Source organism: Berghia stephanieae, chromosome 1 (assembly GCF_034508935.2).
Source record: "Berghia stephanieae isolate SIO BIC M18660-M18661 chromosome 1, UCSD_Bste_1.3, whole genome shotgun sequence".
In the NCBI taxonomy this organism is placed as follows: domain Eukaryota; kingdom Metazoa; phylum Mollusca; class Gastropoda; order Nudibranchia; family Aeolidiidae; genus Berghia; species Berghia stephanieae.
The window spans coordinates 73,809,786-73,823,121 of record NC_088360.1 but is presented as its reverse complement, the minus strand read 5'-3'; the positions used below and the strand labels follow the sequence as shown (position 1 = coordinate 73,823,121).

Below are 13,336 nucleotides of genomic sequence, written 5' to 3'. Positions count from 1 at the left end.
ATTATCAAATCAAGTACTTACTAATTTATAAGATAACATTGGAGTAGCAATGCAGTTTATTAGCTTGGTTATCATTCCACCCCCCCCCCCGGTTTCATGGTCCTTTATTCTGTTCTTCTACTGGAAAGAGATTGCGTGGTTTTGCATGAATCCTTGCTGGGATCGTTTGCCGTGAGGGAGGCAGTCAGATGTGGGTTTAAATCTTTTTTTTTTTTAATATTCTCTTGTAACCAGTCTCTGTGGGTGATTATGTATTAAAAGCGGTCGGAATATTGGTATTCATCCCATGCCGGCGTCTCTGTTAAACTCGCGAGAGCCAAGCCTGGGTAAAGAGGCAGGGAGATCTCTGCTTTGGTTCACTCCCCTCTTCCCCTGAACGAATCCATTATGTTTCTATTTTTTTTTCTTAAGCGCATTTCATAGGCACTGAGGAACTCTCAAGTTTGTTTGGAAAGAGCTTCTTATTCTATAATATAATGATTGTATCTCACCATTAGGCCAACAAATTTTCTCAGCTCATGACTACGTCGGATTTATTTTGCTCCAATATTTTGAAAGAAGACATTTTCTTTATATGGAAACGAATTCAACAATCTTATTCAAATCGAAAAAAAATATCTCTCAAAGTTCTTTTCTTTGGCACTGGTTTAACCTTTATATTTGTCAAGATCGTTAAACTCCTAAAACTTTTATTAAACCAATAAGACGATCACACTAAGTCATGCCGTCTTTGAATTATCAATATTAAACACGAGTGAATTATATAACTTTTGTACTTCATGTAAATTCCCTGTGTATCGTAACAATTTTTGATTGATTCTCAATATAATCATTGATTAATTAAACATTTTCAGAAAAGATTGTCAAAGTTATAAACAAACCTGGTCAATCCAGCTAGTCTCGTGTGATAATTGATACGAATGTGGGTTGGTGACCCACCGGCGCGTGCCAATTAATGCTCTTTTGATGAAAACTACGAGATCTGATTTCAGGTTTAAGTAAAATTAAACCCTGCTTGTTAATGATCGTATCTTTCAATTATTGATTTGTTCATCTCCGGACGATTTTACCACTTGAACCGCTCTGATGCTTCAAGGAAGTTTTTATTTTAAAATAGACAAAAAACAGCAAAACAACAATAAGTTTGGATCAGAACTTTTTTTTTTTACTTCATATATCAACATATTAAAATGATCCAAAAGTTTTAAACCAAAGACTTCCAAAGAAATAATTTTGCGTCGGTGTCTCATTTGTTTACTCCTCCAGATAGAAGCTGGGATATCAATTTATATTTCATGGAGTGTACTGTCGTGCTCCGACGAAACATTTTTTTTTTCTTTTTTTCTACTTTCCTTTTTCACCAGAAGCATTAACTTCAAATTTCGATTTTCAAAAGTCTCAATCCCGAGACTTAAGAAGTTTTGACAAATTGAAGATCATCTTAATCAATAAATATTTGAAGTTGAAGTTTTCTGGCCAAAATGAAGAAAAAAACGAGTTTTATCAGAGTAGGACAGTATTGCTGTTCTCTGAAGAAAAACCACATTTTATAAAACTTTGGCCAGAAAACAACCTTCAAATATCGATCCATTAAAAAGACCCTTATTTTGTCAAAAACTCACAAACCTGGGGATTCCTTGAAGACATTTTAAAGTGTCAAGTTTGAGAGTTTGACGAGCTGCGGATGTTTTAAACGATTGATTTTTGAAGGCTAGTTTTCTGGCAGAGTACATGTTTTCTGGTATCCCTCTCCATGCGTAGCCAGAGTAAACTCATAGCCTGACACTGACCAAAAAATGACGTCAAAAGACAAGTCTTTGGCCACAAAAGAAAACAAATCTTGAGTTGTTTTCAATAGTTCAACCAATGAAATCACGTGTTTCCTTGAGCTCTACTAACGACAACACACTAGACGCGTGGCCTTCGTAAAGTTATGGCCTGATACCGTAGCCATCGTTATGTTATAGATAGTATGCAGATGACGTCAATCAAGCCTTTGTTATTGTTTTTGCCATCCGCGTTTGTGAGTTGTTCTCACTAAACTGTATTAACCAGACTATAAAGTTCATGGTTACACAGAGTTTGTGTGTTGGTCCGTTATACTTCGGATGGCAATGTTGTGAACTCCTTAGCAACCGCATTCTATCTATAGCCTGATACTGAATCCAAAGGACTAGCAGTTTGACGTCATTATTTGGTTTTTGCACCGCCTAGTTAGTGAGTTGCCGTTAGCAGAGCTCATGGAAACAAGTTATTTCATTGGTTGAACTATTCAATACAACTCACGATTTGTTTTCTTTTGTGGCATTTTGACGTCATTTTTTGGTCAGTATCAGGCCATAACTTTACGAAGGCCACGCTGATACTGACCAAAAAATGACGTCAAAATGCCAGTTTTTTGCTACAAAAGAAAACAAATCGTGAGTTAAATTCCATAGTTGAACCAATGAAATGACTTGTTTCCATGAGCTCTACTAACGACAACTCATTAATGACGTTAAACTGCCAGTCGTTTTGGATTTCAGTATCAGGCTATAACATAACGATGGCTTCGCGAGACGCCACATAAACCTAAATAATGACGTCAAAAGACAAGTCCTAGTGGGTCCTAGTGTCTACGCTCCATGTCACGTTGGATGCTTTTCTTTTTTTTAAGGATAGAAAACAGTTATTTATATTTCACGCCAGATATTGGACTCAGGTCTTTGATTTAGCTCTGGTAGCAAATTTGAGGTTTGAATTTTCATCGAAGGTCTTAATATGGGCAAGTCTATTTTAACACAGCAACTGTCTTGGTTACAGCCAATACATGACCATATATTGAATACAGATTTGTGATATAATGCAAAAGGTCCTTCACTCTTTAGCCTGTTATCACGATTGACTCCGTGACCTGTATTGAAAGATAAGAATAATTTAATTGGTGTTTAAGCAATATTTGACGTTATTATTATTATTATGATTATTGACTATTATCATTCTGATATGACGGCATGTGCCAATTTTGTGGGTTTTAATCAGCTAATTTCCGTGTTCTGGAAAAATACGTATTAAAAATTAGGCCAGAAAAATCGTCCATTAAATATCGATCGATTTAAATGACCGTCATCTTGGCCAAAAACTCTTAAACCTGGGACCTCGCGAGTTTCCAGGTTTGAGAGTTTTTGCCAAGATGAGGGTCATTTAAATCGATCGATATTTGGAGGAAGAGTATTCTGGCCAAATTTTTAGATACGTGTTTTCTTAGAGTGCGTAGATAACCGGTTAATTCTTGGCATACGATTGCTATAATACGAAATATAGATTACAATTATATCCTAATATCATTGACACCAATTTTGATCATGCTTATTTCATTCTCAATATATATAAGCCATTTATTAAGATGATTGGAAATGATACTCTGATCGTCTTAGACTCCGACTTGGAATTAATTGATAATTAATTAATAATTTTTAATCCAGTTGTGACTGTTTCAACTTTGATTGTATTGTCCATGTCAGATGAATTACCGTTTATTGGCACGGGCGAGTTTTGGTCAAGCATTGGATCTGAAGGTCAAGATAGTCTCTGAGTTTGGAAGAGGAAATTTTTAAAAACATTGATTTTAGAATATTGGCCATGACACAATGACAAAGGTCTCGCGAGACAAAAAAAAAAATAAAAACAACAAAAAACAAAACAAAACAACAACCTTTGGAGCCATTAGATCCATGGAGCCGGGCGGACATTGCCAACTGCTTGCTGTCCTTTGGATAGGACGCTAGTTTATCACACAGTACTTTTTTTTCCTAGATCTGAAGATCCAGCCACACATTCTCTGTCTGGGGTATCGGATACAATTTCAATTGCTTACGGAATCCACACCAGTCATTTTGATTTTGAGGCGAGAGCGCTGCAAACTGAGGTATCACGCGTGTAATATATCTATTGGTCTCAGACTTGAGTATGGTTTCACTGCTGCTATTCTTTCTTTGAAATGACATTCAGATGGTTCATAACCGGCCACATTTGATGTTCTCTCTCTCTCTCTCTCTCTCTCTCTCTCTCTCTCTCTCTCTCTCTCTCTCTCTCTCTCTTCCTCTCTCTCTCTCTCTCTCTCTCTATCTATCTATCTATCTATCTATCTATCTATCTATCTTTCTATCTCTCGCACTCACTTACTCTCTCTCTATCCCCCCCTTCCCCCCCCCCCCCACCCCCGGATATAATTAAGGGTATTTTGCATGTTTTTTGTTGTGTGCATGTGATCATATTTTCATTATATTTTCTCCTTACGAATAAGTTCAAAGATTACTTTCAGTAGGGGAAATATTTATTTGTTACCAAAACTGGTTTAGTCAGACATTGTTCCTGAAGTTGACAATTTGTCAAATATGAAAAGGAGGTAATAAATGTAAGTGAAATTTATGAATAGCAGACCGTCAACAATACACCAAATCATAACTTACGAAAACATTTAAGGTAGACAATAAGAATTTTTTAAAAATGTTTGTGCTTGGAAAAAATAATGTGAAAGAAAAATACTTAATTGCATAATATATTAGATTTGACCCGATTTAGTGAATTTATTATCTTTGTTTCTGAATAAGAGTTGGCCACAGTGTGATACAGATTTTCAAATTTCGGTATTCATGTGTATTAGGTAGTAACACCAGATGATGGTAGAGATGGTGAATGACAGAATATAACTGGTGGTATTGGTAGATGTCATAGTCATTAAATTTACATCTTTGTGTACGCATCATTCTAGTTATAGTTCAGAATGTGGTGGTAAAATTAAATGAAAACATGGAGATTAGACAGCATGTTAGCAATTTACATTTTAGTGAATTTAAGTTTGTGGTATATTTCATTCATTTCGGGGGGGGGGGGGGGGTAAAAAAAACAACAACCCTGCCCTCAAAAACAAAACAAAAAACAAACAAACAAACAAACAACAAACAACAAAACAACTTAAAATGGGGTCGGGTAAGTCTACTAAACGTAATCCACCACTGTCAGTTGATAAGCTTTAAAAAGTCTGTCGACGCGCTACAGATTGCCTCTTGGCGCACTCATCTCGGTAAATGTTTCTTAAATGAGTTTGCAGCTATGTTCCTGGAACCCTAAATTGCATATAATTTTTTTGTCATAAATAAAGCTTATCCATTATTATTATTGAGAATAATACTGCCATCAATTGAGAAGAGCGCTGTTGGAATGTCATATGAGGTCGTGACGAGAGTCCTGGCCATATGGCCGCTTGTATCTCGGGTTCCAGTCCCGTGAAAGGCTGGCAACCCGATATCACCGTGTCGCTGTCTTGACGCCTGTCAGCGGCTACATGGAGATGTGACAACCCACGCTCCTGCTAACGTCTACCGCCTTGCTTTCTTGTGCCTTCTGTCGTGTGGGTGTTTGAATCTCCCCACCAGCTCGACGGTTCAATCACCAAGGACACATCAATCGTGGTTAATTGTGGATCGACAGGTTGAGGGTTTGAATCTATGGGTTTTTACTAATTGCATTGCACGGTCTCATTTAATCATAAACGAAATGTAAACCGTATTAAACCCGCGGAATAAAGGAAATAGTAAGCTCTTATTATCTTTTGTCATCTGGCACCCCTCTACTCATTGTTATTTTTAACGTAAGTGGCTGCTCCACTCGCTTTTCTGAGATAATATATATATTCTTACGTGCACCCGACGGACGCAATTAGGTCCAATTAAATATAAAGAGAGAAAGATTATTTATTATGCTCTAAATGTTGGAAATTTATTAAATATTTTGGCCATTAATTAGAAATCACGTTTACATATTTTGTTTATTTCCTTATCGTGCCTTATTTTAACCCCCTCAATCTGTACACTATCACCACCGTAACGCGTTTTCGCCTTAATGTTCGTTGTGTAATTCATCATCATCATCATTATCATCAACATCATTGTAATCGTCGTCGTCGTCATCATCATCATCATCATCATCATCATCATCATCATCATCATCATCATCATCAACCTCATCCTCATCACCATCATCATCATCATCATCATCATCATCATCATCATCATCATCATCATCATCATCAGAATCACCATCCTCATCAACACAAGGGCTACCATCGTCTCCACCATTAAAACAATCGGCTTACTACTTGATCAGCTGTCCTCCACTCACACTGTCCCATCATCTCTTGCCATCCATCCATCTCTCCCAGACCGACGGTCAACATGTAACCGATACCTGGACCTCTTTGTCCCCCTCTGTATCCCTTCCATTATTATTCCTGTCAGTTCTTGCCTTGTGCCATTACAGCCAAACATCACCTCCCCTTTCACCAAGAGGCTCCAAAAGTTCTTGCTCCATCCGGCCGTTTCCACGATTCCTTAACCCCCTCAGCCTTTACATCTCCGCTAACAAAATAAAAACCTTGTCGCGTCTTCTCTAATAGTTTTGTCTTTATCCTCTACGACCCTGCTTCCCAACCCCCCATTCGCCCACTTGCGCGTGCCAGTTGCTAAGCCCAATCCGCCATGTTTGATACTTCAACACGAAATAATATTGTCCCCTGTCACCAGTCCTGGCTTTCACCATGGAAAGTGATACCTGCCAGTCAGGATCTCTTCCCTCTACGAAAGTTCACTATGTCATAATATGATATCATGCTCATCCTCAATGCTTTTAAAGTATCGTTATTACAATTGTATCCGCCTTCTCCTCTTCCTCCTACTACCACCACCACCACCACCACAACAACAACAACAACCACAACAACAACAACAACAACAACAACAACAACTACTACTACTACTACTACTACTACTACTACTACTACTACTACTACTACTACTACTACTACTTCTACTACTACTACTACAACTACAACACCACCTACTACTACTACTACAACACCACCTACTACTACTACTCAACACCAACTACTACTACTACTACTACTACTACTACTACTACTACTACTACTACTACTACTATACTACTATACTACAACTACTACTACTACTACTACTACTACTACTACTACTACTACTATTACTACTACTACTACTACTTCTACTACTACTACTACTACTGCTGCTGCTGTAAAAGAACTGATGTCTGTGGGATATTTATTTTATTAAAGGTAACGTGAATATCTGGCAAAAAATTGAGCTTTCTTATTGATAAAGAAAGTGTAAGAAGTCTGTCGCACAACGTCTAAGACCTTTTTTGGGGGTGGGGGTGGGGGAGGGGGGGGGGGAGTAGGGACATAAGTGGAGTTTGGGATAATTTTCGTATGTCTAAATAGGAAGGTCGGGTTGTCCTGCCAAAAAGGTAAGAAAAGGTTTTTGTCGTTACGTGGCAGAGTTGTAAGAGTAGTTTTGTTCCTGGAAATGAGACAAAACAAAACAAAACCCCAAGTCCTTTCTGCTTTTATCCTTCGTCCATAACACAATCGAATAAGAGTTTAATCAAAAGTAAAAGAAAAATATTATGACAGTAGTCTTGTTAAAAATAGTGCCAACACCCATCTTTCAACAACAACAACAACAACAACAACAACAACAACAACAACAAAAATAAATGAATAGAGAGAGAGAGAGAGAGAGAGAGAGAGAGAGTGTGTGTGTGTGTGTGTGTGTGTGTGTGTGTGTGTCAATACTGCTATTGTGATTCATAATTGAAGTGTTTTGTTTTTGTTGTTGGTGTTTTTTTTTGGGGGGGGGGGGGGTGGAGAATTTGTATTCTACCCCCGTTTTCACCAGTTTATTATTGTATAACGATATTATCATGGCGGGAAACACTTTGTGGTGGATCAACACCCTGTTAATATAACAAATGTGACTTTTCCTTTTACACTTCTGAAACCGGTAAAAACGGTTGCCCTGTAAAATGGACATCATGTTCCATAACACGACCTTTCTGTCATTCTTTCTTTTTGTTTTCTTTCTTCTCTTCCACATTCTTTCGTTTTATCCTCCCTCCCCCCTTCCGGAAAACCTTTGGTACTTGTCCATTATTGAAATAGTGCATGTGTGCATGCCGCTCTGAAGATGGCGGTACATGTAACATTTTGTTTACGACAGTTTAACAACCCCTTACTGGTAATAACATTATCCATCAAAGAGAGGTAACAAGTCGGCCCCTTTATATTTAATCGATCTGTGACATATTTGGGACTGACGTTTGGCCCGTGCCGTACCAGGACAGGTAAAAACTGCCACAACTACTGTATACAAGACAATTATCGTGTCAGAATCAATACGATCGCCGGGACCCCTTTATTGGGGACATCTGCTGCTCTGGATACACATCTTCTTCTCATCGTTTCTTGATGGAAATCTCAGACGTTTTGAGGAGGTTTAACTTGGTCTCTTGTTGCTGCCTGTTTTAATCAGTTAACTGCCGGACTGTGGAAGACGTCGTATTAAAAATTTCGGTAGAAAACTCACCCTTCAAATATCGGTCGATTTAAATGATCCTCATCTTGGCAAAAACTCTCAAACCTGGAACTTTGCGAAGCCCCAGGCTTGAGTGTTTTTTGGGTTTTTTTTTGCTGTTGTTGTTGTTTTGTTTTGTTTTATTTTTTTGGCCAAGATGAGAATCGTTTACATCGATCTGATCGAAATTTGAAGGACAAGTTTTCTGGCCAAATTTTTACATGCAAATTTTTCTAGAGTACGGCAGTTAACTGGTTAAATACATGTAACTCCTTGTCATGCTCTTGGGTTTATTTCATGGCACGAAAGAGAAAAAAAGGCACACAGGCGGCGATATTAAATATGTGTGTATGTGTCCGAATGCCTTCATGAAACAGTACCACCGTCCAATAATTAACCCATACCCGAGTGGGTCAAATGTTAATTTTTATATATTATTGCACGTTGCCTGTTAGGGGTTTCTTTTTTCTTTTATTATTTGTTGTTGTTTGTTTTGTGCTATATATTGCAATGTCAGACTTGACTACAAATTGACATATATTATCCATTGATGGTTATCTATGGCGTTATTTTGGTTACCCCAGACTGGCAGAAGACAGAGGCCCAAAAACGACGAGAGCGTCTCCTGCTGGATGAATTGGTGGCGGTTGTCAACAAGAGGGATGAACTCGTCCAGCATCTGGACTCACAGGAAAGAGCGTGAGTAGATTTTGGTTGAATTTCGTTTATGGCAGTGAAAGTGAAACTTTTGGGGAACAGGCACCGGTGCAAGATAAACATCTGAAAATCCACGTATGTTACAATACCAAATTTAACGATTACGGTTTCAATCTACAACGAACGACAAGGAAGAAAATGAAGAACTGTCCTCAGATTCGTTTTCTTCCTTGTCGATCGTCGTAGGTTGGGATCACAATCGTTAACTTGCTTATGTAAGATGATACCCCCCCCCCCCTCAAAAAAAAAAAACACAAAAAACCCCCCCAAAAAAAAACAACCCAAAAAAACGCAACAACAACAAAACAAACAAACAAAAACAAAGGATTAAAAGAAAAATCAGACCAACAGCTTAAAAATGCAAGAATGATGAATAAGTATCCCAAACCATCAGTCTTCCCGGACTGGTGATCGAAATTCTGATTGCCATGTTATATGACGTTGTTTAGACCGTTGCTGTTTATCCTTTGTCCAGCTCTACTTTATCAATCACCAATCTCATCTCCTACCCTAGTATTCTCTAAAACACGTCAAGAGAGATTTAAAAATTTAATTGCAGGTCCCCCCCTCTCTCTCTCTCTCTCTCTCTCTCTCTCTCTCTCTCTCTCTCTCTCTCTCTCTCTCTCTCTCTCTTCCTATTCATTTTGCTGCCGTCTCTCTCGACCATTCAACTGGTTCTCGTAATCCGATAATAGGCCTTGATATGATTTGTTGATTGCTGTCATGATTTCATCCCATTTCATATTTTGGTTGTCTTTTTTGTTTATTTGTTGTTTTCTTTGTTTTGGGGTTGTTTTTTTTTTTTTGGATATATATATATATATATATATATATATATATATATATATATATATATATATATATATATATATATATATATATATAGAGAGAGAGAGAGAGAGAGAGAGAGAGAGAGAGAGAGAGAGAGAGAGAGAGACGATCTGGACTAAGCGTCACAAATTATGATTCTGCGTAAAACATAATCCAATCCATCACGTGATCATAGTTAGGTGGCTCAGGGGTACGGTGACTCGTCTTGTAACAAAAGTCAAACGATGATCACTGTCCGGATGGGTGACCGTGATCGTGGAAGATTATGGTCTCGACTTTATGTCCTTGGGTAAGGTACTTAACACACATTATCCCACTCGACGCAGGAGTGAATGAGTACCTGTTATAGGCAGTGACGGATAGTATAAGAGTGTTAGTACAAAAAGTGCGCCTAACAGGCGACTGCTTCGGAATAAAATGGAAATATGGTTCCATATGGCCTGCTGGAGGGATACATGAAACATGGTTGAGCGCATCGAGTATGGTACATCTGTGGAAGTGCGTATATAAAAGTTTTTATTTGAGGATGTGATTTTCGAAACGTGGTAATCCCAGCCAGATAGAAAATGAGTTGATTCTCTCAAGCAATCTATTGAACACCTTGAAATTACCAGAGAAAGACACATATTTCTCATTAAATAAATGACAAAAAATTGTAGTTTGTCTAATTGATGAAAATGCGACTTATTGCGTTTTGAAAGTTACCCAAACATACTCTCTCTCTCTCTCTTTCTCTCTCTCTCTCTCTCTCTCTCTGTCTGTCTCTCCGTGTGTGTGTGTGTCTCTCTCTTTTATCTCAAGCGCGCGCGCACACACACACACACATACACACACGGTCTCTTTTCTCTCATGCGCACGCAGACACACACGTACACACACATACACACACATACAGACACACTGGCGTGATAATAGTTTTATAAATGCTCCGACCCTTTCGAGGCTCCTCCATGAAGTGTTATCCTTTCATATTGAAGGGGATGGAGATATTATCTGGTGTAATGTTGTGACATTCCTGATGGTTATCATTCTGGTGGATGTGGACAGGGACTTACAACAAAGACGGAAATCCCAGCCAATGGACGGGGTGTCTTTAAAGCTTTGGTCCTGTCCTCGTCAATTTCACCTTCCCTGGCAAAACTCTTACCCACAAGTTCACAGGTAGAAAGAAGCTTCAGCCACACAAGAAGAGAGATGGGAGAAAAACAACCATGGAAATCATCTGTCGCTTCCATGGATACAATGTCTTTTTCAAGACAGCCAGAGAACTTTAACTTCAGAAATAACTAACAGATAAAGTACATCTCAACGTATCAAAACACACACACACACCCACCTACACACACACACACACACACACACACATACACACACACACACACACACACACAACAAAAAACAAAGTAAAAAAACCAATTAAAAAAACACAAAAACAACCCGAATCTAAAACGTATTTTATGCGGGTCTATCGATATATACTGTAGTGACAATTTAGTGTTTTAATTGGGAGTTATCTGTATCGATCGAGATATGAAGTGAACATTTTCTGACCAAAATGAAAAAGCATTTTATGAACTAGGGAAACAAGAAACAAGAAGAGTGAGCAGGACTCAATGACTTCATTAGGCTGAAATTTTAAGATTTTTGTCAAACAGACCCCCAAAACTAAGATGGCTAGAGAGATAGATAGATAGATAGATAGAGATAGAGAGAGAGAGAGAGAGAGAGAGAGAGAGAGAGAGAGAGAGAGAGAGAGAGAGAGAGAGAGAGAGAGAGAGATCATCTGAGAGAGATCATCTGCTTATGTCTAGGCGTTTCCAATTTTTACCCTCTCCTATCACCTTCACTCCTCTCAGATGATCTCTCTCTCTCTCTCTCTCTCTCTCTCTCCTCTCTCTCTCTCTCTCTCTCTCTCTCTCTCTCTCTCTCCTCTCTCATCTCTCTCGCTCCCGCTCTCCCTCTTCTTCCTTATGCCCTTTACTTTCCAAACAAACCCTGTAATAGAAAAAGTAACTATATATATTATTTATTCCTTTCAGGATTGAGGATGACGAACTGTTAGAGCAGCGTATTCAAGCCGGGCACTACAATCTGAGAGATGAGGATAAATCCTGTTCAATACAGTAACAAGGAAAACGATTCTATTCACAAAGTTTGTTTCATCTTGACCTGGAAAATTTGTCAGTGAAACGTCCATAAATTATTACCACCCCCCCCCCCTGCCTTGCTTCAAAGAAGACAAATTGGTGGTCATATGAAACCGTAGATATATGAAAAAAGTCTATGCTTTAAGATTAAAAAAAAAAAGAACTTTGCAGTCTTCTTATTTCACATTCACCTATATTATTTGAAGCAAACATTCTGAGGCCAAAGTAAAAATAATATATTTTTTTTAACTATTTTTTTTTACGTTAGTATTTTTTGTTCAGGTCAAAATCCAATCAAAGCAAAAGTCTTTAGGTAAGGGATGTTATGGGATAAATACATCTGTGACGGGACTAGGTTTTCTGAGAATGATTGGGAGGAGAGGACGAACAATATTTTCGTCCCTCAATACCTGGCGTAATTCAAATAATTTGAACAGAATAGGATTAACATCCTATATTTTTGTGTTACACATGTATTTTGCTTCCTCTTATTCACTCAAAAATTAAAAGAAGGTCCTAATAATTTTTTATGAACGTGTTACCCATTTGTTCTTGGTGCTATGTTACTTTTCTTTAACGTGATTTTTTTGTGTGTGTGTGTGTGTGTGTGTGTGTCTTTTTAAAATGAATTAATGCTAATATTTTTTTCTCTAACTATTCCATCAAGGAAGTTTCCGTTGGTTATCACCAATTAAAACCCTCCCCCCCCCCCCCCCCCCACCCCCCGCGCAAAGTTTCAAAGACCAACAGAAAGTTGTTTTACGGGTAGAGTTTGAATTTGCTCTCACCAAACTCCATATCTAATCGTGTTCAACAAGAGATTACAGTAACAATAAATCCAGTTGAACTCATTGAAGGAAATTTAGTCTTACTGGGTTGAATTGCAAGGTTATTTGCTGGTTTTGTATTATTCATCATCTCTTGATGATTACGTTTCAAATTAGCTCGCATTTCAGCTCTTTCGAGATCTATCTTTTTTAAATTAAAAAATAAATAAATTTATTTTAAAAATTGACCTCCAGAATTACACACAAATGAAATTATCAGTGTTGTATTTGTCATATTGTTATGACTCCATATGTGCCTAATTGGTTATGTGTGACTTGGCAGGAAGCAGTACCCCATAGATTCTAGTTTGAAGATAATACAACCTTTTATACCTACATGCGGAGAACCCGCATAATTCTCAGGTAAATAAAGGCGGGCCTGCCTACTTTA

The 13,336-nt window shown here is 38.0% G+C and overlaps 1 protein-coding gene across 28 annotated transcripts in view; it reads left to right on the top strand.

Annotated features, from left to right (window-relative positions):
- Positions 1-13,116, top strand: part of LOC144956536 (EH domain-binding protein 1-like) — a 98,801-nt gene extending 85,685 nt beyond the window's left edge. For 17 of the 28 annotated variants that reach the window (XM_078887263.1, XM_078887273.1, XM_078887224.1 and 14 more), the window contains 2 exons: positions 9,008-9,122; positions 12,011-13,116. In XM_078887263.1, coding sequence (XP_078743389.1) covers positions 9,008-9,122; positions 12,011-12,098 — 203 coding nt within the window. In that variant the 3' untranslated portion in view covers positions 12,099-13,116. The remainder of the gene's footprint in view (positions 1-9,007; positions 9,123-12,010) is intronic. The other 11 variants (XM_078887141.1, XM_078887158.1, XM_078887133.1 and 8 more) reach the window with 2 other exon arrangements.
- Positions 13,117-13,336: the final 220 nt, after the last annotated feature.